The 27,108-nt window shown below is 38.6% G+C and overlaps 1 protein-coding gene across 1 annotated transcript in view; it reads left to right on the plus strand.

Annotated features, from left to right (window-relative positions):
* Positions 1–27,108, plus strand: part of Parp8 (poly(ADP-ribose) polymerase family member 8) — a 179,642-nt gene that overhangs the window by 94,612 nt on the left and 57,922 nt on the right. Inside the window, exons 5-10 of the mRNA XM_021180032.3 lie at positions 9,692–9,781; positions 10,485–10,555; positions 12,080–12,157; positions 14,484–14,578; positions 24,875–24,935; positions 25,352–25,442. Coding sequence (XP_021035691.1) covers positions 9,692–9,781; positions 10,485–10,555; positions 12,080–12,157; positions 14,484–14,578; positions 24,875–24,935; positions 25,352–25,442 — 486 coding nt within the window. The remainder of the gene's footprint in view (positions 1–9,691; positions 9,782–10,484; positions 10,556–12,079; positions 12,158–14,483; positions 14,579–24,874; positions 24,936–25,351; positions 25,443–27,108) is intronic.

A 27,108-nucleotide genomic window follows, 5' to 3' on the forward strand; every position in this document is an offset into this window, starting at 1 on the left:
TGCCTGCATGTGTATCTGTGCATCATGTGTGTGAAGTGCCCGTGGAGGCCAGAAGAAGGCGCTATCTTTCCCGAGACTAGAGTCAGACGGTTGTGAGCTGCCATGTGGGTTCTGGGAATTGAATTCAGGCCCACTGGGAGAGCAGCCAGTGCTCTTCTTTACCGCCGAGCCCTCTCTCCAGATACTAATAGAAAATTTTAAATAAAACATTTTTTTTTCTAATTTGTATTCTTTTTACTGAAGTCTCACCTTGGAGAAAGTTTGTAGTAAATCCCCAAATTAATTTTATTTCCACAAGGTAATAGAATTGGGGTACATACTTGATCTTGATTAGAGCAGGTCTCAGTTTGCTGAGGGAAATGGGTTTGTGTGTTCTGCTTTAAGTGCGGAGCCTGGGGTTTGAAATGATGGAGATGTCTGGTATGATGACACACGACACAGAAATCAGGTGCTTTTAATTCACTCTAATTCCAAATGCTATTATGGGTGACAGGTAAAAATGGCAATTATGACACTCACACTTATAAAGAGTATTTGCCAAAGAAGCCAAGTCATGCCTTGCTTGGGACTTAGTTACTAATTATCCACACCTCCACTCTAGTCATGCTGCTTCTGGGGACCTAGGATCAGTGCTTTTCAGGGACTCCAGATTGAGCATCAGTGTGACAGTATTTTCCCTTTCATTAAATTTTAATGCAGATTTATTAGTATGTTTCACTTTTTCAGATTAACATTACTTTATTATATAAAATTACATTTTTTCCTTTATAATAACCATAACTCCTTTCCCCCCTGCCCCCCAACAAACTTCCTAGAATTTCTGGAATAATTTTCAATAATAGAAAATTTGGCAGCTTTGTATCAAAAGTAACATGTTTCTCCTTGTCAGAGCAAAGCATCACTTTTCTCTTACTTACTGTGTTTTAGAACATTAGTGACCATTGAATGCATTGAATTTTTACCTCTGTTGAGGTATCGTCTCCTCCTGTAATTAATAAGGTGACAGGTTGCGTCATTCAGCATGTTGTTGTTACTTGTTGGAACTCTGTGTGCTTTGTTTCGTACTTGGTGGTATGGACTGCAAGATGCTAACGGAAGCTCCTGGTTCTGAAAGTTTATATAGCCAGCAAGGATGCCTGTACCAGCCTGTCTTTATAGATGTGGTAGAATATTACCATCCATTCTTATTGGTTCATTCCATCTCTGTAATTTTTTTTTTTCTGAGCGTCCTTTTGAAAAGTTCTTATGTTGTTGAAATATCTGCCTTGTTTATTTTTTTAAATTTTTTTTTAAGAAAAAAGTATTTTGTACCATTTGGTCTGTTATTTTAAAACGTAGTCTTCAGTATCTCTGGCTATCTCTGTTCTCCGTTGTGTTGCTTCTATTTGTTCTTTTCTTCCTACACTTTGGTTTGCTTCAAGTGACATTTCCCTGTACTTAAAATTCTTTTAAGCAAATTGCTTCTTTTTCTGTTTTTGTCTTAATTACTAAATTCAGTAAATTTGGTATTGCCATCACTGATCCCGCCTGGTTGTCTCTCTGGGCTTAGTTAACTGCCTTTTGAGGGTGGTTTGGCTCAAGGGTTAGCTGACCCCCTAATCTTGTTGGCACCATGTTCTCTTTGTCCTGCATTTGTCCTCCTGGTCCCCCTCTGTCAGGAGCAGTATGCCACACCCTCTTAAGTCCCTAGGAACAGTTGTCAGTTTACAGCTTTGTTCACCAACTCATGCCGTCACAACACTCATTTCATAGTCTGTGTCTATGAAATGAAGACTTAGAGTTCGTCTTTCATGGAACCGAGCATACTCAATGGCATAGACATATGGTAACTCTTTAAAATCATGAAGTAACACCGTGAAGTAACCTTTCTGGCTTCAGTGAGTCTTCCTGAGAAGATGTTTGTTGTGATGGATTTGAAAATGGTGTGTGCACTGCAAGTCACAGGTTGGCTCTGCTCAGACCGAACTACTCCTTGTAATGCTCACACCTTCTCTACCTAGGAGCCGTAGCTACTGTGGTAACTGAAGTTTCCCATCTCCTCTCTGTTGGGTCTAGAGGGATGAAGTGGTAGTTTCTATATTCTTTTGTCCCTGTGGCTCCAGAGCCCTGACTTACAAATGACATACCCAAACATCCTGTGTAACTATGAATTAGCAACCCCAGTGGGACTTAGAATCCTAGCACTGTCAAAGCAGAGCGGCCCTAACATGTAGTTGTTTCGGCAGTTACGTGTTTATCTCTCATAAGGTGCTGCAGTTTTCCAGTGATCACAGTTTCCATATTTAAAACACAACCCAGTGACAAAGTATTGACTTCTGGATTCAGAAAAAAATTCAAGCTTCACCAAGTAATAATTGTGTAATCAATTAATTGCTTAAATAATTTAAGAGAGTTAATTACCTTTAGTTATGTTTTCCCTGTCTTCAATAGGGGATGATAATTGGTTGGCTTGAAATATATATGACAAAAATGACAATGTTTTAGAGAAAATTTAGGGAAGACATCCAGATTATAATATGAAACCAGTATAGTTATTATTTATCAATACAATCACCCTTTCTCTTAAGTTACATAGCAACAATGAATGGAATGCCATGACTTAAATGACCCTGCACTTGAAAGTGAGTAAAAACAGTGAGAGTCACTTCTCCACAGTTGTACTTTTCCATTCCAGACATCCCTGGGAAGCTATGGCAAAGGTGGGGCTCTGTGGAAGAGAAATGGAAATACTCATATGGTTGGGAGCTTAAGAAAGTTTTCTACATCCCCTGCAAAACAAACCTAAGAACCTGTCTCCAGCGGTTGAAGGAAGGAAGAAAACAAGACAAAACTTAAGCCCACAAAGAAAACGAATGCCAATTGCCATTTCTATCTCAGTGAAGAATTGAGTTGGAATTTTGACGGGAATTGCATTGAATCTGTACACTGCTTTTGGGAGGATAGCCATTTTTACTATATTAATCCTGCCAATCCACGAGCATGGGAGATCTTTCCATCATCTGAGATCTTCAATTTCTTTCTTCAGAGACTTGAAGTTCTTGTCATACAGACCTTTCACTACCTTAGTTAGAGCCACACCAAGGTATTTTATATCATTTGTGACTTGTGAAGGGTGTTGTTTCCCTAATTTCTTTCTCAGTCTGTTTATCCTTTGTGTAGAGAAAGGCCATTGATTTGTTTGAGTTAATTTTATATCCAGCTACTGCACTGAAGCTGTTTATCAGGTTTAGGAGTTCTCTGGTGGAATTTTTGGGGTCACTTATATAGACTATCATATCATCTGCAAATAGTGATATTTTGACTTCTTCCTTTCCAATTTGTATCCCATTGATGTCCTTTTGTTGTCGAATTACTCTGACGAGGAATTCAAGTACAATGTTGAATAGGTAGGGAGAAAGTGGACAGGCTTGTCTAGTCCCTGATTTTAGTGGGATTGCTTCCAGCTTCTCACCATTTACTTTGATGTTGGCTACTGGTTTGCTGTAGATTGCTCTTATCATGTTTAGGTATGGGCCTTGAATTCCTGATCTTTCCAAGACTTTTATCATGAAGGGGTGTTGTATTTTGTCAAGTGCTTTCTCAGCATCTAAGGAGATGATCATGTGGTTTTTGTCTTTGAGTTTGTTTATATAATGGATTACGTTGATGGATTTCCATATATTAAACCATCTCTGCATCCCTGGGATGAAGCCTACTTGGTCATGATGGATGATCGCTTTGATACATTCTTGGATTCGGTTTGTGAGGATTTTATCTGGAATAATAAAAAAATCTAGGATAGCAAAAACTATTCTCAACAATAAAAGAACCTCTGGTGGAATCGCATGCCTGACATTAAGCTGTACTACCGGGCAATTGTGATAAAACTGCATGTTACTGGTACAGTGACAGACAGGTAGATCAATGGAATAGAATTGAAGACCTAGAAATGAATCTACACACCTATGGTCACTTGATCTTTGACAAGGGAGCTAAAACCGTCCAGTGGAAAAAAGACAGCATTTTCAACAAATGGTGCTGGCACAACTGGTGGTTATCATGTAGAAGAATGCGAATTGATCCATTCTTATCTCCTTGTACAAAGCTCAGGTCTAAGTGGATCAAAGAACTCCACATAAAACCAGAGACACTGAAACTTATAGAGGAGAGGGTAGGGAAAAGCCTCGAAGATATGGGTACAGGGGAAAAATTCCTGAATAGAACAGCAATGGCTTGCGCTGTAAGATCAAGAATTGACAAATGGGACCTCATAAAATTGCAAAGCTTCTGTAAGGCAACGTCACTGTCAATAAGACAAAAAGGCCACCAACAGATTGGGAAAGAATTTTTACCAATCCTAAATCTGATAGGGGACTGATATCCAGTATATACAAAGAGCTCAAGAAGCTGGACTCCAGAAGTTCAAATAACCCCATTAAAATGGGGTACAGAGCTAAACAAAGAATTCTCAACCAAGGAATACAGAGTGTCCGAGAAGCACCTGAAAAAATGTTCAGCATCCTTAATCATCAGGGAAATGCAAATCAAAACAACCTTGAGATTCCACCTGACACCAGTCAGAATGGCTAATATCAAAAATTCAGGTGACAGCAGATGCTGGTGAGGATGTGGAGAAAGAGGAACACTCCTCCATTGTTGGTAGGATTGCAAGCTTGTACAACCACTCTGGAAGTCAATCTGGAGGTTCCCCAGAAAATTGGACATAATACTACCAGAAGAACCAGCAATACCTCTCCTGGGCATATACCCAGAAGAAGTTCCAACTGGCAATAAGAACACATGCTCCACTATGCTCATAGCATCCTTATTTATAATAGCCAGAAGCTGGAAAGAACCCAGATGTCCCTCAACAGAAGAATGGATACAGAAAATGTGGTATATTTATACAATGGAGTACTACTCAGCTATTAAAAACAATGACTTTATGAAATTTTTGGACAAATGGATGTATCTGGAGGATATCATACTTAGTGAGGTAACCCAATCACAAAAAAGTCATTAGATATGCTGTCACTGATAAGTGGATATTAGCCCAGAAACATAGAACACCCAAAATACAATTTGCAAAACACAAGAAAATCAAGAAGAGGGAAGATCAATGGGTGGATACTTCATTCCTCCTTAGAATAGGGAACAAAATACCCGCAAAAGGAGTTACAGAGACAAAGTTTGGAGCTAAGATGAAAGGATGGACTATCCAGAGACTACGCCACCTGGGGATCCATCCCATAATCAGCCACCAAACCCAGACACTATTGCATATGCCAGCAAGATTTTGCTGAAGGGACCCTGCTATAGTTGTCTGGTATGAGGCTATGCTTGTGCCTGGCAAATACAGAAGTGAATGCTCACAGTCATCTTTAAGATGGAACACAGGGCCCCCAATGGAGAAGCTAGAGAAAGCACCAAATTAGTTGAAGGGGTCTGCAACCCTATAGGTGGAACAACAATACGAACTAACCAGTACTCCCAGAGTTCATGTCTCTAGCTGCATATGTATCAGAAGATGGCCTAGTGGGCCATCACTGGGAAGAGAGGCCCCTTGGTATTGTAAACTTCATATGCCCCAGTACAGGGGAGTGCCAGGGCCAAGAAAGAAGTGGGAGTGGGTGGGTAGGGCCGGGGTGAGGGTATAGGGAACTTTCGGGATAGCATTTGAAGTTTATATAAAGAAAATATCTAAAAAAAAAAAAAAAAAAAAGAAAAAGAAAAGAAAAGAAAAAAAGAAAAAGAAAGAAAGAAAGAAAGAAAGAAAGAAAGAAAGAAAGAAAGAAAGATAGAGGGAATTGAAGATTCCGAGATCTTCCTCATTCTGTCTGAAGGAGTCTGTCATCTTAAATGCAGTCTTCAGCCAAACTTCCAACTTTCCCATCTCTAAACAAGATGCTGCTGTCACAGATGTGAACTAGTTCAGGGAAGAAGTAGTTACTCAATCAAGAGTGAAGATGGATCAATTCATACATATAGCACGAGGCTTATCAATGCCCTTCCCAATTTTAAATCTAAGACCATGACTTAGGTAAAAAGGAATTTGTAATTGGTTGGTCTCAATATCTATATATTTTTAAAAAGTTTAAAATTTTTGTCAGATAATGAACAAATGTATATGTGTGTGTTTGTATGTGTGTGTGTATGAACACATACACATTATATATTGATTACTGTGATCAAAGCAGTTAATACAGTGTCATCTTCCAAGCTGTGTGTTAGGTTCCTGGAACTACTTCTTACACCTTCCCATTTGTATTCTTTGGCCAATACTTTTCCACTTCCCTATCCGTAGCCCCTGGCAACCACCCAACCCTCAGCTTCTTTTACTTCATCTTCCTTGATTTCATGCATACAAGACCAGCAGTAGTTTGTTGGTTTTTGTCTCCTTTCACTTACCTGAGCTCCAGGCTCATTCAACTCACTGCAGACGTCTTTCTTTTCTTCTTTTTTAGGAATGGCTGAGTAGAGAACTACTTTATCGGTATTTAACATGGTTCCCTCATTGATACATCTGTTGATGGATGCTTAGGTTGCTTTCAGATGTTGTCCATGTAGAGTAAAACTTGAAGGTGCAGGAGAATGCAGGATGCTTTTGCATATACTGATTTCATTTCAGTGGGCATGCCCGGAAGTGGGATGAAAGTTCAGTAACTCAGAAGAAATGGATAGATGCAGCCTTTCAGAATCCTGAGGAACCCTGAACAGAGTAACAATATCTGAGGGGGCTTAGGTATGAAGATCTTATGAATGTTGTAGACTGTGCAGAAACACTATGTCTGCATGTCTAAAAACAAAATGAAAGACAAAAATACCACGACACAGAAGAAGAAGAAAAAGAGGAGGAAGAGAAGGAAGAGGAGCAAGAAGAGAAAAAAGAGGAGGAGGAGGAAGAGGAGGAAGAAGAGAGGGAAGAGCAGGAGGAAGAGGAGGAAGAAGAAGAGGAGGGGGAGAAAGAGAAGGAAGAGGAGGAGGAGGGGGAGGAAATAGAGAGCTCACTTGCAACTTCCTCAGTTCCCCTCCCCCCCCCCCCCCACTCATCTGAATACATGAAGCTCCTGACAGTAGTCCAACTAACCCAACAGTGGGCAGCTGTAGATGGGAAGTCCAAGTATCTAGTAGTTGCTCAGTCCCACGAGGCTAGTTGTTTCAGCTGGTCTTCTGTGTAAGCTGGAATCCTAAAGTAGGTTCCAACAGATGTGCTGGCAAGTAAGTACAAGGAGTCGAAGAAGAGTGAATTTTCCTTCTTCCAGTGTCCTTATGTAGGCCTCCAGCAGAAGGTATAGCCCAGATTAAAGTTGTGTACCACCACACCTGGATCTGGGACTTTCTTTATCCCAGGCTGACCTTAAACTCAGAGATCTCCTTGCTTTAGTCTCTTGGGAGTAAAGAGAAGTGTACTACCTTGCCAAGGCCTAAGCTTTTCATGGTCACTATACTTCAAGCTTTCCCTGCCAAGATCCAGATCAGAAACTTGTATCTTTCAGCCTCAAGAACTAGATCACAGCTGTGCCCTCCAATTCTGGATTGTAGTTCATTCCAGATATAGTCAAGTTGACAACCAGGAATAGTCATTACCCCCAGATTGCGGTTAATGCTAGTCAGGGTGGTACGTCAGACTTGCCTTGTTGCCATTGGTATATATCAACCCATCTTCCCTCATGATAATTTAATAAAACCTCTTTTCCATGGAGAGTCTTCTGTTTATATATATATAAACATAGTATGTTATATATTTGAAAATAGTACATTTCAAGGAGGCAGGGAGCCATAATGACTCAAGTCTATCAATTAAAAGTCAGATTCTCACTGTTCTGACACAATATTATTACAACCTATCTCAAAAGTTTTTTTAAAAGACATGTTGTTTCAGTTATCTGAACAGAAATTTACCTATGTTTCTATTTGTGTAGGGTGTTTTATTTTTAGCAAATTAGCAGTAGTTGTGTTTTAAGAAATTTGCATTCATATTATTTTACTCTTATTTTATTTTAATTTTTGGTTAGTGTTTTGAGACTGGGTCTTACTGTGTAGTCCTGGCTACCTAAGAACTCACAGTCTATTCTCAGGCTGGCCTCACACTCACAAAGATCAGTCTGCCTCTGCTAATGTTGAGAGGGTTTGCCATCACATCCAGCATATACATGGATATATATGCAAATATACTTACATATGTGTGTGTGTATGTGCAGGCACCATACATGTATGTGGAGGTCAGAGGACAACTTTTAGAAGTTAATTCTCTGCTTCCAACATGTGAGACCTGGGCATTGAACCCAGGACATCAAACTTAGTACCAAACCCTGTTCCACACTCAGCCATGTTGAAAGTCTGTATTATGGGACGGTTGTTAATGAATTGGCAGTCATGTAGATGCCCTTCCATCATTAATGACAAAGGTAGGTAAACAACTGTGTATTGTATTATTATAATATTTTACTATATTTAAAAATCTATATTGGAGAAATAGTTACATTTATACATTTTGTTCCAGAGGCGAACATAGCAAATAAGAGATGCAAAGATTTAAAGCATAATTTAATCTTTGGTGTATGGTACATTTAGAGAAGATTAATCTATAGAAGAATGATTCTGGTGAGACTTAATAGCTGCTTACCTAGCAGCAATATGGAGGCTGCAATTTCCATTTCAGCAAATTGCTACCTAGAGCTTCCACCCATCCCTTCCTCTGTCTCCTTTCCTTACCGATATTTTTGGTTTTGGTATTAGACAGGGTTTCCCCATATGTCCTGGATTGCTTTCTACTGCTGTGATAAACAACAAGACCAAAAGCAACCCAGGGAAGAAAAACTTTGTCTTACATGTCATGATCACAGTCTCTCGCTGAGAGAAGTCAGGGCAGAAACTCCAGCAGGAGCAGAGGTGGGGATTGTGAAAGGTCGCTGATTACTGCATTGCTCGTAGGGTTTTCTCAGATAGCTTGCTTACATACCACAGGACCAGCTGCCCAGTAGTAGCACTGCTCACACTGGGCCGAGTGATGCACCCCACTCCCCAGCAATAACTTATCCATCAAGAAAGTGCCCACAGAGGAATCTAATAGAAGCAGTTCTTTACATGTGGTCCTTTCTTCCTGCGTAACTCATTTGTGTAAAGATGACCAATTTAACCAGTAAACTATATAAAGGAGGCTGGTCTCAAGTTTAATGATTCTCCTACGTGAGTCTCTCTGGTGTTGGGATTTCAAGTGTGTCTTAGTTATCTCCTCAGTTGTGTACCTTGTCTTTTGAAAAAGACATCGATGTTGAGCAGAATGCTGTCCTGTGGCGTGAGCCAAACAGCTGCACACCAGTTATCAGTCAGTTCCCTTAGGCTATATTAGAATTGTATGAGGAGCCAGGCCTGGTCGAGTCCTTGAGAAACAGAGGCAGGAGGATGCTAACTATAAAGGCTACATCGGGAGACTGTCTTAAACCCTTCCCCCTAACAGAAGGAAAGCATGTTTTTGAATACTTTCTACCATCTCTACGTTTCTGAGAAGCTATGGGCACCTTTGAAAAGGCCATAATTTTATGCTTAATTTACACCAAAGACAGCGTTTGGTGCCTTTTCCTCGGAGCTAATGAGAGCCGCAGTATGCCCTTAATGAGAATGGGATTAAAGTGATGAAGATATGATTCTGTTTCTTTTATAGAGGATGTGTACTAATTCGGCTGTGTCTTTACTTGTATTTTCTCTGCAGACAACACATATGTGTCAAGTTCAGAAAATGATGAGGATGTCCTAGTCACTACAGACCCAATTCCTGTCATTTTCCATAGAATAGCAACAGGTAACACTAATGCTATTGTTTTCTCATCTTAGTTTAAATTTTTAGAATTGTTGTTGATTATGCTTTCTGTTTTCAATATAGCAAATACATATATTTACCTTCCAGAAATTCATATATTATACATATGTATGATTTTTATATCTAAAGTATATTAGCTTTTCAATCATGTTTAAATGTATCATGTCAGTATTACTCCTGAAAGTATTTTTTTCCACAATGACACTGCTAGATAGACTGAATACAGCAGCTATTCTCAACCTGAGGGTCATGACCTCTTTGGGATATTCAAACAACCCTTTCATAGGAGTCGTATATTAGATATCCTGCTTATCAGATACTTGTCCAATGATTCATAGCAGTAACAAATGACAATTATGATGTAGTAACAAAATACTTTTATGGTTGGGGGTCATCACTCAGTATTAGGACAGTTGAGAGCCACTAGAATATAGAAAACCTAGGGCAATCAAGCTACCCTGAAGAGAGCAGTAAGAGTTGAAGAAATCTCTGTGCTTGCTCTTTAATTGGTTAACATTTGTATGCACAATGCAAAACCAGAGGCTGTTGTATGATCTGTCTTCAAAATACCTCTTCTTTAGCAAAAGGGGGAGAAAAGCCTAGAACATTTTTGCCTAGGAACTCATGGATGTTTACCAAATAATGTGCTAAAATGCACAGTAATATAAAATATTTTTTCTTGCAGAATTAAGAAAAACAAATGATATTAACTGTTGTTTGTCCATAAGATCTAAGTTACAAAAGGAAAATGGAGAGGTAAGTAAATTGCATTCTATTTGCCCTTTTTATTTTGATAGTGTTTTAATCAGGTATTTTTATTTAGTATCATATTTAGATTACAGTTGTGTATGGTAAAATAAAACACAGACTCATGACATTTTTTATGGTGTTAAGATTATCTTGAGGAAGAAGTGTCTCCTGAAGTAGTAGAAAAGAACCTAAATAAATAAAACATGTATGCCATGTAATTCTTTCTTTATTCTTCATATATAGCAATGTAGCTGACAGAGAAACACCCATATGCCTTATATTAAAAGCATACCTGGCTGTATATAGTTTTGATATGATATGTGGTCTTTGAAGCCAAAATAACATAGACATAGGAATAGAGTTATATTCTAGTGGTTTTTAATCTATTTTTAAAAACCTTAAAGCAAAATCATCTCATATCCTTGTTTTAATTTTTTAAAAACTGTGATCTATGAATAGCTGTCACGGCATTAAACAGGGAGAGCACAGGGGGACAACAGTTTCTCAGTTGAAAGTCTTGCTTGCTTGCCTGCTTGCTGTGAGTGTCCTTCCATTCATTGGAGTTTCCCTTCATTGTCCACTCTGAAAATTATTGCTTCAATAAAGCTGCCATTGACCCAAATCGGTTAGAATTTCATGAGATCCAGAGTCCTGCTTGGTTTCCTTAAGAACTTGAAATTTAGGCATGATTAGCAACACAGATAGATGGAGTCCTGAATCCAAAGGAAATGCTGATTTTTTTTTCTTTTCTCTTTTCTTTTCCTCTTCTCCTCCTTCTTTTCCATCTCTTCTTTCCTTCCTTTTCCTCCTTCTCTTTCTCCTTTTCCTCCTCCTCCTCCTCTTCTTCATTAAAAAAAAAACTTTGCTAATCATGACAGGGATAGACATACCAGTGTGAATTTTCATTGTATTTGAGATATATGACAGATTTTTGGCTCAGTTAATTAAAAACTCAGATATCAAGTTAAAGCGTATTAAATTAACCACCTTTTCAAAATTTGAATTTGTAGGCAAATCATTCCCGTATATTCAAAGCTCTCTTTGTATTGTGATTCATATTCAGTTGCTTAATTTGGTTTTTTATATCATTGCATTCCAAGTTTCCTCTTTCTTATTGTTGTTTTGTGTTGGCAGTGGAAGTGAAAACCATCTTGGATAAATAATACAGATAAATAATATATCTTAGATAAATAAAAATGAACTTTCAAATAAGAGCTGAATTAGTGTAAGCCTGTCAAAGATTGTATCAGAGAAGAGCTGCAAGCATAATTTATTATACACACTAAATGGGAACCTGCAAGTATTAGCATCTGGAAATGCTAATAAACTTTAGGAAAGGTTTATTTTCGGTAAACTTCTCTAAATGAACTATAAGCATGTCTGCAGTGTTCCTTTTTTTTTTTTTTTGGTTTTGAAGTTGTACTTCACCAAGAGTGTGCTACATATAAAATCCACTCATTATGCCGGAACCTGTCTGTTATGGCTGCTTTCTAGTTTGACCACAGGAATTGTCTTCTTTGTCCTTTGAAGGAGTCAAGGCAGAATAGTACGGTGGAGGAAGACTCAGAGGGTGACAACGACTCTGAAGAATTTTATTATGGAGGACAGGTAAGCAGCCCTGCCTTCTGATGTAGCCATGTTTATCCTAGAGGAAGGTGACGTCCAGGAGTCGTACAGGCTTCAGAATGTAAGTAGGAAACAAACGAGTAGTTTGTTTCTCATTTTCCACACATTTTCAATTCAGATGTATGTTATAGATGCTTGCACTGGGAACATCTACTGCCATAATTTGTTACAGAAGTTTCAGACTTGGGTTTTGATTATTGTTTGACCTTTGATGTCATTTCTTTATTATTGAGTTTTGGTTAACATGCAAGGAAATGGGTTTCACTGGACATTCTCACACATAGGCATCCTACTCTGTTCTTCACCCTTTTCCCATCTTTCTGCTCTTCTTCCTCCATCCAATAATCCCCTTCACTTACATCACAGTGAATTTTCCATTGCTCCTTCCTGTTCCTCTGGGCAGGCCACCTTCCTTCCCTCTCAAAGTGACTTTCAGCAACCCCCAAGTCACCTAGATTTCACATGGCGAAAACAAGTACTCTTTGTCTTCCTCATAGACTTAACAAGAAGTATTTTAAAATATTGTCCTTTCTAACAATAATGCTATTGTTAGATTGTTACTTTTAAACTGAAGATGATTAACTTTTACAAATTTTGATTGGTAATAATTTTCTTGAGAAATAATTTATTTCTTGTTGAAAATATATGAGGAAGATTTTAAAATCTGTATAAATAGCATGTCTGTGTATATGTTATATAGGCTATATGTAACTCATAAGACTTGCTCAGAATAATGTTATAATTTAAAAACCAGTCATGTTATTTTAAGATTCAACCATATAATATGTTGCTAGGTTTCTGTGACCTCCTTGATCAGTGCCTTTGTAGTTTGTGTCTCTGACAGAAAGATAATACAATAAAGTTGGCCTTTAAAGATAAAGTTGGTGTGGAAAAGAATTAATGTGACAGATACTGAGAATAAGACAATCAGTAGTAAATCAGACATGTGCAAGGAAATAGAAATATCAACGCCGTTAAGTAGGCTTCCCTCTGTGGAGTAGCCTTCTAGCTGTTGGGCAGTTATCTAATATTGTCACTCTCCACACATCACAGCACCTTACCAGTATGCAAAAGAGGACTTTCAAATCTGATTTTTCTTTGCACTACTCATTCTTCCAGAGGGGAATTTGGTACTTTTCTTCAGTCTAGATTAAGTCTATAATATCTGCCAGTCCATTTGCATTTCTTCAGAAAACCAGTTTTAAAACTGAAGTATGGATCACTAAAAGCATTGGAAGCAGAAAGAGGTTATCTTCTAGGATGTAACTGAGTAGCATAATTACAAAGAACGAACCCAGTCCCTTCTTCCTTCCTATTGGAAGGCATAATGCACTGGAGTGTTCCATCATGCAGATGTATATTGGATTTACCCAATGCAAATTGGAACAGTAGTCATAAGTCACACTGAGCAGGAATGAATGTCATATAAAGGATTACTTCAGAGCACAGTAAGTATCCTCACAGTAAGAGAAATGAAGAGAAGAAAAGCACACTGTCAGTTGTGCGGGGTTCAAGTATGCCATGGCACTTTTAATGCACATGGTGTTCTTTAAGATCTCTTTTCTAGTTGAGCATGACAGCAAGAGACAAAAGACTAGATTTAAGAAAGGTAAATAGAAGAAACAAATTAAGAAAGACATCCAAAATAGACTTTTCAATTTAATGAATCACCTCTTGGGTGCAATGATAGAATTGGTCTTGCGGTTCACCAACTTTAGATTCTAGATTTATTCTTGAGTAAAAGAGGCTTCTCGTCCATCTACCATACTCTTCTGGAGTTGGTATCAAAGATATGTAGATTGATCTTCTGCTTACTGCTTACATAGTGGCACCAAAGGGAAGGTAAATACTGATTTGACTTGTGGCGTGTTGGCCACAACCTGTGGCCAAGTTGTGAAGAGATGAAGAATACAAAGTTTGTGTTCCTACTGAAACTTGCACACTGATACTCTATGTTAATGAATAGATCAATAGTTCTAATTCTATATCCATATGGACAACTAAAAGCATTATATTTTCAGTAGACATATACATACACAATAGACATATACATGCATGTATGCATGCATATAACATAAATAAATAAAATAGATGAATGAAAATAAGAGTAATTGTAATGAGGAGCTTGTTGAAGTAAATTTAAAAAGCCAAATGTCAATTTTTAAATCATAAACTATCCTAGCTATGTGTGAATACTTTGTATAGATGCTGCTGGCTCTCCTGTAATGCTGGAGTCTTTTGCACAGATTATTTGTGTCTTGGTTCCTTTGACTCTCTTCACTTAGTTCTGAACCATCCTTTCTGGCAGGTGAACTATGACGGGGAACTACACAAGCACCCTCAGCTAGAAGCTGATCTGTCTGCGGTGAGAGAGCTCTATGGACCACATGCAGTTTCTCTCAGGTAAATGGCTTCCGTGCTTCACCTTCCATAAGCCATTGGGATTTTCTATTAACAGAAAATTCTTTTCAGTGGTTATGTTTGGAAATGTTTGAGGAATTCTGTTTTGTTTCTCCTGATGCAGAAGGACAGCTTTATGGCTTTTCGTTGCATATTATTTTAAAAGTCAGATTAGCTGCATCTAACAAGTAATTCCATTTTGAGGGTTAGTTTGCAAAATGAGCAGTCTCTAAAAGCTATGGACAGACACTTGTGATTTCAGGGCTCGGAAAGCTGACCCAGGAGGGTTGCCAGGCTGAGGTGATTCAGGACCGTGTAGCAGGTAGCAAGGCCCTTCATCAAAAAAAAAAAAAAAAAAAAGTGTCATTATTATTTGCTACAATAGATGGTCCTGTACATCTCAGCTACATCACTGTAAACATTGAAAGTAAATAATGCGGAAATACTGGTACCCATGTCACGTGGCAACTGAAGGCAGAGGTGGAAGACAATCCTTGATTGTTTGGATGACAGTGTGTTTTAGTCTGTTACTAGCTATACTCTGGTTATAAAGTTCCAAGCTACTTTTTATTATATTTGACTCTTTGGAAGACCTCCCATCCTTATTCTTTTTTCTATTTAGTACAAGACAACATTTGTGCCTTACACTGGCATCTACAAGTCAAGCTGACTTATTTTAGCGTCTCACTCTTTGCATCTTTGCATACATATAATGTAGTTTCTAAGTCGCCATGGAATTCTAGGCTCCTTTCCTGACCTCACTTCCAACCCTAACTACCACCCCCCCCACCCCCCGACACAGATGGACTGCATTGCTCCAGAGCTCAGATCCCTTGCAGAAATTGTGCTTTCGTTGTGGTGTACCTCCTGCACACCTGAATTCTAGCCCTATCAACCAAACCCCCCTGTTGGACCAGGTTGCCCCAGGACTCAAAGCCCTCTTACGAGTACAAGTTACTACTCTTTTGTCAAGGAGCACTCCGTGCACACCCTACTGTGAATGTCATCTGCTTGTGGGGCAGCTCAGTCTGTATTCTGTGCACCCAGCATTTGCCTCTTGTCTCTTGAGTATATTGTTTCTGTGGTTTTATAAATAATCTACTCACCAAAGAGACTTGTAATAGATATGGCGCTGCCTTTTGGTTATTTGTTGTATCTTGCTTTGATTTGCTTTTTAAATCATTATCCTGGAGCTTAACCTGGAATGGGGATGTTATACAAAATAGAGGATTCATGGTGAATTCTTGACTGCTGATAGTGGTAGCATCTAAAAAAGGACAAAAGGACACATTGTCTAGTTGTCACTCTACCTCTCCAGTGGATACACATATATTTTGAGAAAGTGAACAAGTATTTTTACTTGGGAACTCCACACAGCATTAATTTACAATGGTCAAATTCTTCATTTATATTTTAGAAATAACAGCGCAATGCCTCCTCTAACCTAAATAAGTGAGGATTGTGTTCCCAAAGCATCTCTCCCACTTTTGGAGAAACATCAGATTCATGCAATAGTGCAGTTGTACTTGGTAAATGAAGTTTTTACAGACTTTAAAATTTTAGCCAAATGGTTATGATCATCCCAGAGTCGGTCTATGGTATGGTCCAGCATAAGTGCTAGGATATTCAGTGTTATAGAGTAAATGCATGTGGGTAGTGTAGGAGCCAACAGTACATTATCTAAAACCATGGCTTCCTTTTTCTATCATAGTAGAACCTTTCTTGAAAAGGTAAAACTTTAATTTTACATACAATAATTTCCATAGTAGAAGGCTTCGAAGAATAAATGTGATTTAACCTAGAATTCAGCTTCCCACCCTCCTCTAAAAAATTTGTTTTTGCTTGGAGAATTGCTTTAGTAGATGACTTTTAGTTAAGATTTTCCTAAAACACATTATCATATTTTCTGAGCTGTCATGTGACTGTGAGAGATTTGTGTCCTCGCCATGTATTTATTTGGCCATCTGGTGATCCCTGCCGTTACTTTCTATTAGCAACAGTGTTATTGACAAGTGTCATGTGTTGTAACTTCATAAGTCCTTCAAGTTACAACCAAACGAGATTCCTAAAAGTCATAAATGACTTAAATTTTTTCTTTTCGTCTCAATTTCTCACATAACAGTTTTGATCCCACTTAAATCTCAGTACAAGCCATGTTTTTTGCCTTCTCTCGATTTTTATTATAGCTTCTAAAGGATGATTGGAGAATAAATAACCTCTCTAGGTCTCATGATATGAAGCAAACCCCAGAAAAACTTATTTATTTACTTTAAGTAAATAAAAATGAATTTACAGCCTACTTTAGTCGTGAGACACACCGAGAAATGGATATTCAGGCAGAAGGCACTGGAATCTTCCTTACAGAGTCTATTGAAAGCAGACTGTTCTAATTAGCTGTTCTTTTACTTAATTGAGACGCATAAGAACTTAATGGAGTTTGAAAAGCAACAGCACCTTAATATGCACAATAGGCTATTTGGTGTCTTTCTTTTTCCTTTCTCTATGTGACATCTAATGAGAAAGGCAGCTAAGCACATCTGAGTTCCTTATAAGAGATAGAAATAGCTGTTTGCCCAGGTTGAAGCAAATCCCCTTTAAATGTAAGCGAAATGTAGATATAGAAAAAGTAATTGCTAAGGGATTTATTACGAAAATTGATCATGGAAGCTCAATCTGTCCTTACATCAAAAACAAGGTAGTGGCCTAATGGAACTATGTGTTTAAGCATTGGGGATGACTTTGCAGTCCTGTGAATGGGAAGTGAGTAGGATCCCTGCAGGGTAAATATCTGGTGGTCAGACTAGATGGGTTTCATCTTGAGTCACGTAGCAGAATGTACTAGTGTGTGTTTCTTGTTGTAAATGTAATTCTCTAGTCATGTGTTCCTGAAATAGTGTAAATAAACGTCATTTGAAAACAATTTGAGATGAGTAATTTTAGAAATGGAAGAAAATTTCTCATCGCCCTGGAGAAGAGATTGTTTTGGTAGTCGCCTTGTGAAATATCAAACGTCAGTCCCAAGTAACTGATCCTTTGTTTGAGAGGATGGTATCTTCCATTTAAAAAAAAAAAAAAAAAAAAAAAAAGCAGCATTGTCCCAGTGCATACTCAGCCTCTTATGGGAGGCAATGCCTGACGCATGGTGGATGCTCCCAGGTTCTTGGGGGTTGTACGTTTTAATCTCCTTTTCCCGAGAGGCTGCTGGGATTATCCTTTCTGATATTTTGTTTGGAGAACCAGAGTATTCTGAGGATTTGATGGGAGGAACCAATGGACGGCACTAGACCGATGACCAGCAAACTGTTACCTTCTAAAAGAAAAGAAAAAAAAAAAAAAAGCAAAGCAAATAAAAAACATGGCATATTTGGGATGTCCACTTTCCTTCTTCTGGTCCTCTAACTTTCTATTCACCTCGTGCCTACGAACTGCTTCCCTTTCTCTAACATCTTCTCTTCCTGTCACATGATTTGATTGTCTTTGCCTGACACCTTTGGGGCCTGGTGTAGACATACAGTAGTATTGACCAATGAATTATGTACAGATACCCTGGAGAATGAGTTTCTGTGTCTTCTGGACTTTGTCCGCGTTGGTACCTCAGTGATGATGATGGCTACCCCAGTGCCATTCGAGGTGAAGTATTAAATCATTAGCATTGAGCCCCTGAGGTCTTAAGGTTTTCTTTCTTTCTTGTTTCACCACATAGCAGAGCCTGTACAGAAGTCTGTGATTCAGCAAAGGAAGATCTCTACCTACAGGTTTATTGCTATCTAGCATATTGATTCTCTACTCTCTGGTTTGAGAGCATTTAAAAAAAAAATCTGTAAGTAAAAATCAGGGAAGTGATGAGAGAACTTACAGAGTGCAAAGAAACTGAAGAGGGAAATGTTTTCCAGTTACACCAATGTAATTGAGATGTAAGCTTGCTCAGATCCTGCAAGCCTGACTCTGCTCCTAAAGCCTGGACTTGGTTCAAGCAAAACCAAGGTTTTTGTAAAGATGACCACACACACACACACAAAAAAATCACAGCAACTTTCTGTTCTTTTCATTTTATGAATGCACTATTGTGTCAAAGAAGTTCATATTTCCCTCCCATCTGCATCGAACTCCTTTTCAGCTTGTCTTTTAGAGAAGTTTATAGCTGCGTTGGATAGTTGTCTTAGAAAAGCTTTAATCTTGCCCGGCTTTCTTCCCGATGGCTGAGTGTGCATATTTCTTGGCTCGTTCACAAACATCTCTCCCACACTGGGCAGAAACACACACTGAGAGACATGCAGAGAGAGAGAGAGAGAGAGAGAGAGAGAGAGAGAGAGAGAGAGAGAGAGAGAGAGAGAGAGAGAGAGACATGCCACGCTGTGGAGTTTCAGATGCCACAGGAAGGGGTGTGTTTATTCCTAAATCTTCTCAAAATAGCACTGCCCCTTGGTTGAAAGCAGAAACAATTAAGTAACAGTAAACATTTATTTCCCAAGAACCTATGGTAGAATTGTATATATAAAAATAGATGGTTTTTTGATAGTTAATAAGTGAAAGTTAGATATCTAAAATGTTTTTACAATAAACCTGTTCACAGATAATTTAAATCAAGTTGTTGTAACTATTGCAACAGAATAATTAACAAACTGGTTTTATAGAGAAAGGAAAATCAGCATAGTCTAATATAGAGTACATATTAAATACATGTAAATATATATTTGAGTACCTTGTGAGCATTTCCTTTCTTGGGGGGGACCTTATTTCTGCTTACACTATATAGTCCATCATTGAAGGCTGCCGGGGCAGGAATGCAAGGAAGGAGTGGAGTGGCAAGAACTGGTGCTGAAGACACTGAGCAATGCTACTCTCTGCCTTGCTCTCCAAGGCTTCCATGTGCCTGCCTTTCTCCCCTCCCTCCCTCCCTCTTTCCCTCCCTCCCTCCCTTTGTTGTTGAGACCAGTTATTCAGGCACAGAAGAAATCTCTCGATAACTAGGTCATCCCATCTGGACAAACTGTAATCATGCTTAGTCTCTCAATGGAAAACATGAAATTACTAGCATTATGTGAAAAGGGCATCAGCACAGAAATGAGATTGCATATGTACAGTGCCATTCATGGATTCTGAATTATGACATACAAACAAACACCCCTGTGCCCATCTTCCGAGATAAGCCCTGACAGCACTGTTAATCGCCTCATTAAGGTTGTACTCCGCCATGGTGAAGCCGAGTACCTGTACCATCTCACTTCCTTTAAAAAGTCAGTGTCATAAATAGAGAAGAAACGAAGTTTTTACTTAAAAACACTTTAAGAAATCATACATGGAATAATAATTATCTTAATTGTCATAATGAATGGTTTTAAAATTAACCATGCCACTGGCTGATTGGTCTTGTCTATTGGCTTCTTTAAGCTACTTACAGAGAATCTTTCATGGATTAGAGTTTTGTGTTAAGTCTGTATCTTTCCTCCCTGACTCTTAGTCACAGTCTTCAAGCTAAGGCAAACTCACATATTCTACTAATGGAATTATAAAGAGGAGAGGAAGAGGAGATGCGGTGATGGCGAAGAAAGAGGAAGTAGTGCCCTTGATAGATTGCCCATTTTGATTGCAAGTAGTTCTAATCCCTTAGATAGCAGTTAAATAAATGTTGAGAGTCTCAAATAAGTCACTCCATGCATTTGACTTCATAATCACAGAAATTATGGCTAGGAGAACACAAGTATACAGAAATTTCTTTCCAAGGAAACGTTCTGTCTGTATTTATGGTGCAAAAGAATCAAATGCATCACAAGAGTTTTATTTGTTTCACACTTGTTAGACTTTAATTGCAACCATTTAAATGCATGATTTTGAAAAACAACACAGAAAGAGCTAATCATATTGAAGAAGAGAAATAACAAGAAATGTCTTTTATGTACCATACATGAAGGTTAGAGGGAGATTTAAGCAAAAGTCGTGATGCCTGGTATCTTAATTAGGGTTTCTATTGCTATGACAAAGCATCATGATCGTAAAGCAAGTTGGGGAGGAAAGGATTTATTTGGCTTACACTTCCATATCACTGTTCATCATTGAAGTGGGTCAGGACAGCAAATCAAGCCGAGCAAGCTCTAGGAGGAAGGAGCTGGTGCAGAGGCCATGGAGGAGTGATGCTCACTGGCTTGCTACTGCTAGTTGGCTACTGCTCTTTTATAGAACCCAAGACCACCAATCCAAGGATGGCATCACCCTCAATGGACTGGGCCATACCCCATTAATCACTAAGAAATTGCCCTACAGCTGGGTCTTAGGGAGTTATTTTCTCAGTTGAGGTTCCCTCTATTTCCCCGATAACTCTAGTTTTGTGTCACGTTAATATAAGGCAAGCCAACACATCTGTCCAGGTGTGGAGACTCCTGACTGCAATCTCACAGTAGGAAGATGAATCAGGAGAGCTATGTGTTTGAAACCAGCCTGGCCATGTAGTAAGAATGTCTCTCAAGAAAAATGCTCTCTGATGATGCTGTGTTAATTTTGTACATGTTATCTATTTCTACTGCAATAATACTGTCACCATTATGAATACTGGCCAGGTATGTGTTTTTATAAAATGTATACCTTCCTAAATAAAATGATCTTAAAATGGAAACTGTGTTAACACAAACATTCTTTGATGCCTGAGAGGTTAAGGTAGAGGAGATCTTCTTACGGAACATTTACAAAACACCATGGAAACTAAGATGATATGAGAAAAGGACATATGCCTGTGGTCATTTGCCTGTTTGGTCTAAGGGTCACCTTGGAGGTATTGATTCTTTCCTCCCACCAATGGATCCTAGGGATCAAGCTCATGTCAGGCTTGGTTGCAGGATCTTCATCCAGTGAGCTGGCTGTAGAAGCTGACAGCTCATGCCAAACAGGAGAGAGAGAGAGAGAGAGAGAGAGAGAGAGAGAGAGAGAGAGAGAGAGAGAGAGAGAGAGAGAGAGAGAGAGAGAATGAGAATTTGAAATCATATTAAACACTTTAAGTCTAATACCTCCAATGACATACCTCTTCCCGCAGACCTACATGGCCTAAGCCTTCCCAAAGAGCATTGCCAAGTGGGGACCAAGTATCCCTGAGCACAGTGGTCCCCAAACTTCCTAATCCTGCAGCCCATTAACACAGTTCCTCATCTCATGTTTTGGTGACCCCCCCCAATCATAACGTTAATATTTTGCTACTTTATAACTGTAATTTTCTGTTATTAATCATAATATAAATATCAGGGCTGAGACCCCCCCCCATGAAAAAGTTGTTCCTCCCCCAAGTTGAGAACCACTGAGCTAGACTATGGGGATATCCCCTTCAACACAGCACACATGTAGCTGCATCGAATGGCTTTTTACAAGTATAGCTTGGCATCTATGATATTCATGAACCATTTGTCTGTGCTCAGAGTGATTAAATTATGCGCTTTGAGCCTGTTTCTAATACACAATAAAGTACAAATGGATTTTGCTTTTTCAAAGCAGTTGCAGAAAAGAAGTAGAAGAAAGAAAATTAAGTGTGTAGCAAAACATGTTCTCCCTGAACATACCTAACATACTTGTTTTCTTGATAATCACAGAACATTTTCTGTACCCAGGACTTAGAGGCATGAAGAAAATGTATTCATTTGATCCTTATTTTTGTCACGTTTGATGTGTAATTTCATATAAAATATGCACCATTTTTTTTGTGAAGAACATGGATGTTATGATGATGTCATTTAAAAAAGTCCATTTTTGTGTCAATAATTAGTTCTCAAAATGTTAGCATGAAAAACTTAAAATATATTTCCTAAGAAATTTTAAAAAATGTGCTCCATGGTAGAACATACTTTTTCAGGAGAATAGTTAAAAGGTTAAATTATTAGATTTACCTTTATACTTCTTTGTTTATGGAAACAAAAATTACCAAAGGATCCTGCAGGGTTCTTTTATTTATTAGGCTATACAAATTATGTAAGTTAAACCATATGACCAGTCATAAATTTTAAACTCACAAGCCTTTAAACATGCCATAGTCATATACTATATTGTACCATTGTTAATGTGTATGATACACAACAATTGTACTGAGTGTCTGCTTTGTGTATTACACACTACACACAGGCTTGGATTTGGGTGTGTGTCGATAAACATCCCACAGACTTTTTAAGTTGTTTGATAGCTTCATATATCCATCTAATGAATTTTAGTTATTTCCATTCTCTTTCTTCATTCCGTCCCTCTTCCACTAGAAGCTATTTCAACAGGTACCCTTACTGCATTGATGTCTTTGTGTGTGTGGCCCACTGCATTCAGTAAGAGTCACTGGCCCGAGTGTAGGTAGGAGGTAATGTAGTGTAATCCATTAACTTTGCAGTTTTCCACTTACCTGTTTATCAATGTCTTCACTAATATTAATGTTAAATTGTTTAGTTCACAAGGATCTGATGGTATCGTTCACTGATCTTTAAACTGGTATTCATTATAAAATGAAATAAAGTGGCTATTGGCTATTGGGCCAGTTTAATTCTTGTATAAATGACTGACAAATTTTGCTATCCTAGTAGTATTCTATCAAGTTGCCACGGAGCTGTAATGTGTTGTTACTTTATAAGATATAGGCAAATACAGTGAAAATGCTAATGGTTTCTGTAATATTTCTGGATCCACCCTCTTTATCCCTACCTCAATTCTCTCTCCCTTCTTCCCTTTTCGTCCCCTTCTTTCTCATATAACCCAGGGTTTCAGGATGGGTTTCATGTATGGTTAGTAAACACTCTGCAGGTTTACCTATCTCTCCAGCTCTTGCTTAGTGGACATTAAATCATCACATGTATATAGAATGCTGAGGAATTCTCTTCCAGTTATGAGCTAGATTTAGGTATTGTATAGTCTATAATTTTGGTTGTTTTCATATTTTATCCCTGATCCTTTATGCTAATTCATAACTTCAGAATAATTGTGTTACTATATAAATATATAGACACATGTGAAGAATATTGAAACTGTTATTTTTTGTTTTCATTCACGCACACACTTGGCATACATAAATTCAGGAGTTTCTGGGTCCATGGTACCAAATAGTGACAGTTCCCTGAGCCACAGTATTCCTCCCTATGTGACGGCACCAGATTCACCAACCACTCAGAGGAAAATCTAATTTCGTTAAATTAAAAACTATGCTGCATGCTCTACAAAAGTTGGTTTTCTTTTATTTTTTTCCTGTTTGTTTTCTCAAGGCAAGGTTTCTCTGTGTAGCCCTGGCTGTCCTGGAACTCACTCTGTAGACCAGGCTGGCCTCAAACTCAGAAATTCACCTGCCTCTGCCTCCCAAGTGCTGGGATTATAGGAGTGGGTCACCACAGCCTGACAAAAGTTGGTTTGCATAATGCCTTCCTATGGCCCAGGGATGCAGCTCATGGGCAGACTGCTGAACTAGCATATGCATAAAATGAAAGACGGGCACCAAGATAATCCTAAATTGAATTTGTATAATGCCTCCATGTGGGTCACCCTATCACTGCTTAGTCGCCTGTCACGTGTTAGACTCAGGCTAAGATACTCTTTTTTTTTTTTTTTTTTTAATTAGATACTTTCTTCATTTACATTTCTAATGCTAGCCAGAAAGTCCCCTATACCCTCCCCCACCCTGCTCCCCAACCCACCCAGTCCTGCTTCCTGGCCCTGGCATTCCCCTGTACTGGGGTATATAACATTTGCAATACCAAGGTGATGGCCAACTAGGCCATCTTCTGCTACATATGCAGCTAGAGACACGAGCTCTGGGGGTACTGGTTAGTTCATATTGTTATTCCTCCTATAGGATTGCAGACCCCTTTAGCTCCTTGGGTACTTTCTCTAGCTCCTCCATTGGGGTCTCTGTGTACTCTTAATACAGTGCCGTGCGTAACAGCACTTGGACCATGGGACAAGCCACCCATGTTCGAGGCAGAAGAAGAATCCATTATCATTTTATTGTGTGTCCCCCTTACCTCCTTCTATCAGAAACTGCTTTCTTGCAGTTAAGATCAGTTCCTTTTTCTCTGAGTGGTTGGTGATACTGGAGCAGTCACAAAAGGGAGACTACTGCACTATTTGGTACCATGAACCAAGCAACTCTTGAATTGTGTGTGTGTGTGTGTGTGTGTGTGTGTGCGTGTGTATTCTGTGGTAGGTGAAAAAATGGTAAATTAGTTTATTCATATCCAAGGTCACTTCTGTCCTTAAAAGTCAGTAATGAGAATTAGTGACTACACTTCTAATTAAAATAACCAGTCATGTACTATTAGGGAAAATGAAAGCACTCATGTTCATCTTTGCTTTCAGGGAATATGGAGCTATCGATGATGTAGATATTGACCTGCACATTGATGTCAGCTTTCTGGATGTAAGTATCAGTTTCTGTGACTGGCACATTTCATGTGCATTTTATCTTTATTGAAAGGAACTCAGTTTTGGATTATTTTATAGCACCATTTCATACTGTTGGTGTTAAAGTGATTTATGAAGACTGATCAATGAAGCTGAGATAATAGATCTTTCTCACTGTTTTCCATATATTGTAAAATGTCTGTTTTAATTATAGCACTTCATTATATAATTTCTCCTTTTTATTGTCATATATAAAGGCAAAATGAATGAATGTTTTGGCCTTCTTTTCACAAAATATTGCTTTTTGAAATAATTCTTAGACCTTTATATTGTATATATTCCATTATCCTAAGTTTAAAATTTGGGTATTATTATTTCTTTATTTAGATGTCTAAAAGAAGCTGAACTTATTCTCTCAATATATTTGTGCAGGAGGAGATTGCTGTGGCCTGGGAAGTGATTCGAACAGAACCTATTATTGTCCGACTACATTGCTCTCTTACACAGTATTTAAACGGCCCAGGTTAGTCTTATTTCTCCATTGTTTTGAAGGTTAACTGTGTACTGTGGAAAATAGATGTTCATTTGATAATTCTGAATGTGTTAAGCATCTTGATAACTGTGTGGGCTCTGTGCTCAGCAAGATGATTTATCACCTATATAATTATGGAAATTGCATAGATAATGCTGAACTGAAGAGTCTTGAACAGTTTCTGTAAGAAAAACAAAATGAGACCTCAGAGGCTTGGAGCAGGGATGTGTTGGACTGACCTTAGGTTTGGTTATTTCATTTCCCTGTTCATCCCACCCATGACTCCCAGGAATTTACGTAGAAAACCATAACAAGCAGAGGTTATGGAAGCGCGTTTCCTCTTTGGATTCCTATGGGACAGTGCTGCTCTATTCAACTGATGGTTATTAAAAGCAAGGTATTCTACCACAAGCATATTTTGCCCAAACACAACAGAGGGCTAAAATGTTTTCCTGTCAGTGAATGTGTACATGCACAGACACACAGACACACACACACAGACACAGACACAGACACACACACACACAGACACACACACACACTCACTCACTCACTCACTCACTCACTCACTCACTCACTCACTCACACCATACTCCAATTTCATCTGCTTAGATTAATCTAGTTAGTTACTGCCGTAATTGTCTTAAGACTTTGTTCCTCATGGGCTTTCTTTGGGTTCACTTGGGGTTGGCTGCAGTGCTCCCCACCCCACTGGTTTTTAGTCATGTGGGATATGAAGCTGGAGGGTTTAAATGTCTCTCCAAGCTGGAAACACATCATGCTGCATTACTGACTAACAGTTGATCCGGGGATCAGCTTGCCTGCACCTATGTTAGTGACTAGAGTCTACCTCACACTTGATATGTATGTCTAGGTCTTTAAGCTTCTTTCACCGTGATGGATAAAGTCCAAAAATCATGTTTCTGGACTCAAGGTGTACCTGCTTAATTTTATCCTGACAGTGGTTCAAAGACAATGGTCTCTTAGGTCTGACCTTTGAAAAAATATTTAAATTGGGAATAAAATTGAGTTACTTAATTTCACTGAAGCACTAGCTTTATGAGATGAAGTGGTCTGTATCCCTATAATCTTAACATGTGTATCAATCACATATATCTATTGTCTTTCATATTATGTATCATTTCTATCATTCTTTTATTCCTAATATCCACAGACTTGGTTTTTTGCAACTCTGTTATCTACTATGCCCAGTGATTTATTTTATAATTCAATGTTGGACACTACATATTCAGTTAGTCTGTGTCCTCAGCTGACCCCACAGTATACCCTGAGGACCATCCAGGTTTTTGTTTTGTTTTTTATCTACTCTGTGTCATTTTGAATATTAACTGAGATCATCAGTCAGTGATTGTCCAAGATTTGCCCTCTTAGCTATGATTCTTCAGTTTATCCAGCAGGAGCTGAAATGCTCTTCACAACTTAGTGTGTTTTGTAACTTTTTATTTATTTTTTTCTCTCTCAATAAGCGTTGGAAAGGAAAACAGTGTGGTAGTGACTTATATCCTGAAGTTCTGACAGCTGGAGAGGCGAGCTGGGAATCGATTGCTACCATACCCTGGCTCCCTGACACCCTTTACCAGCCTTGTTCCCCTTTCCTTACATCATCTCCCTGGTCCTGCACAGCTATTGCTACTAG

This window comes from Mus caroli, unplaced genomic scaffold (assembly GCF_978045245.1).
Source record: "Mus caroli unplaced genomic scaffold, Mus_caroli_1 scaffold_15, whole genome shotgun sequence".
Classification (NCBI taxonomy): domain Eukaryota; kingdom Metazoa; phylum Chordata; class Mammalia; order Rodentia; family Muridae; genus Mus; species Mus caroli.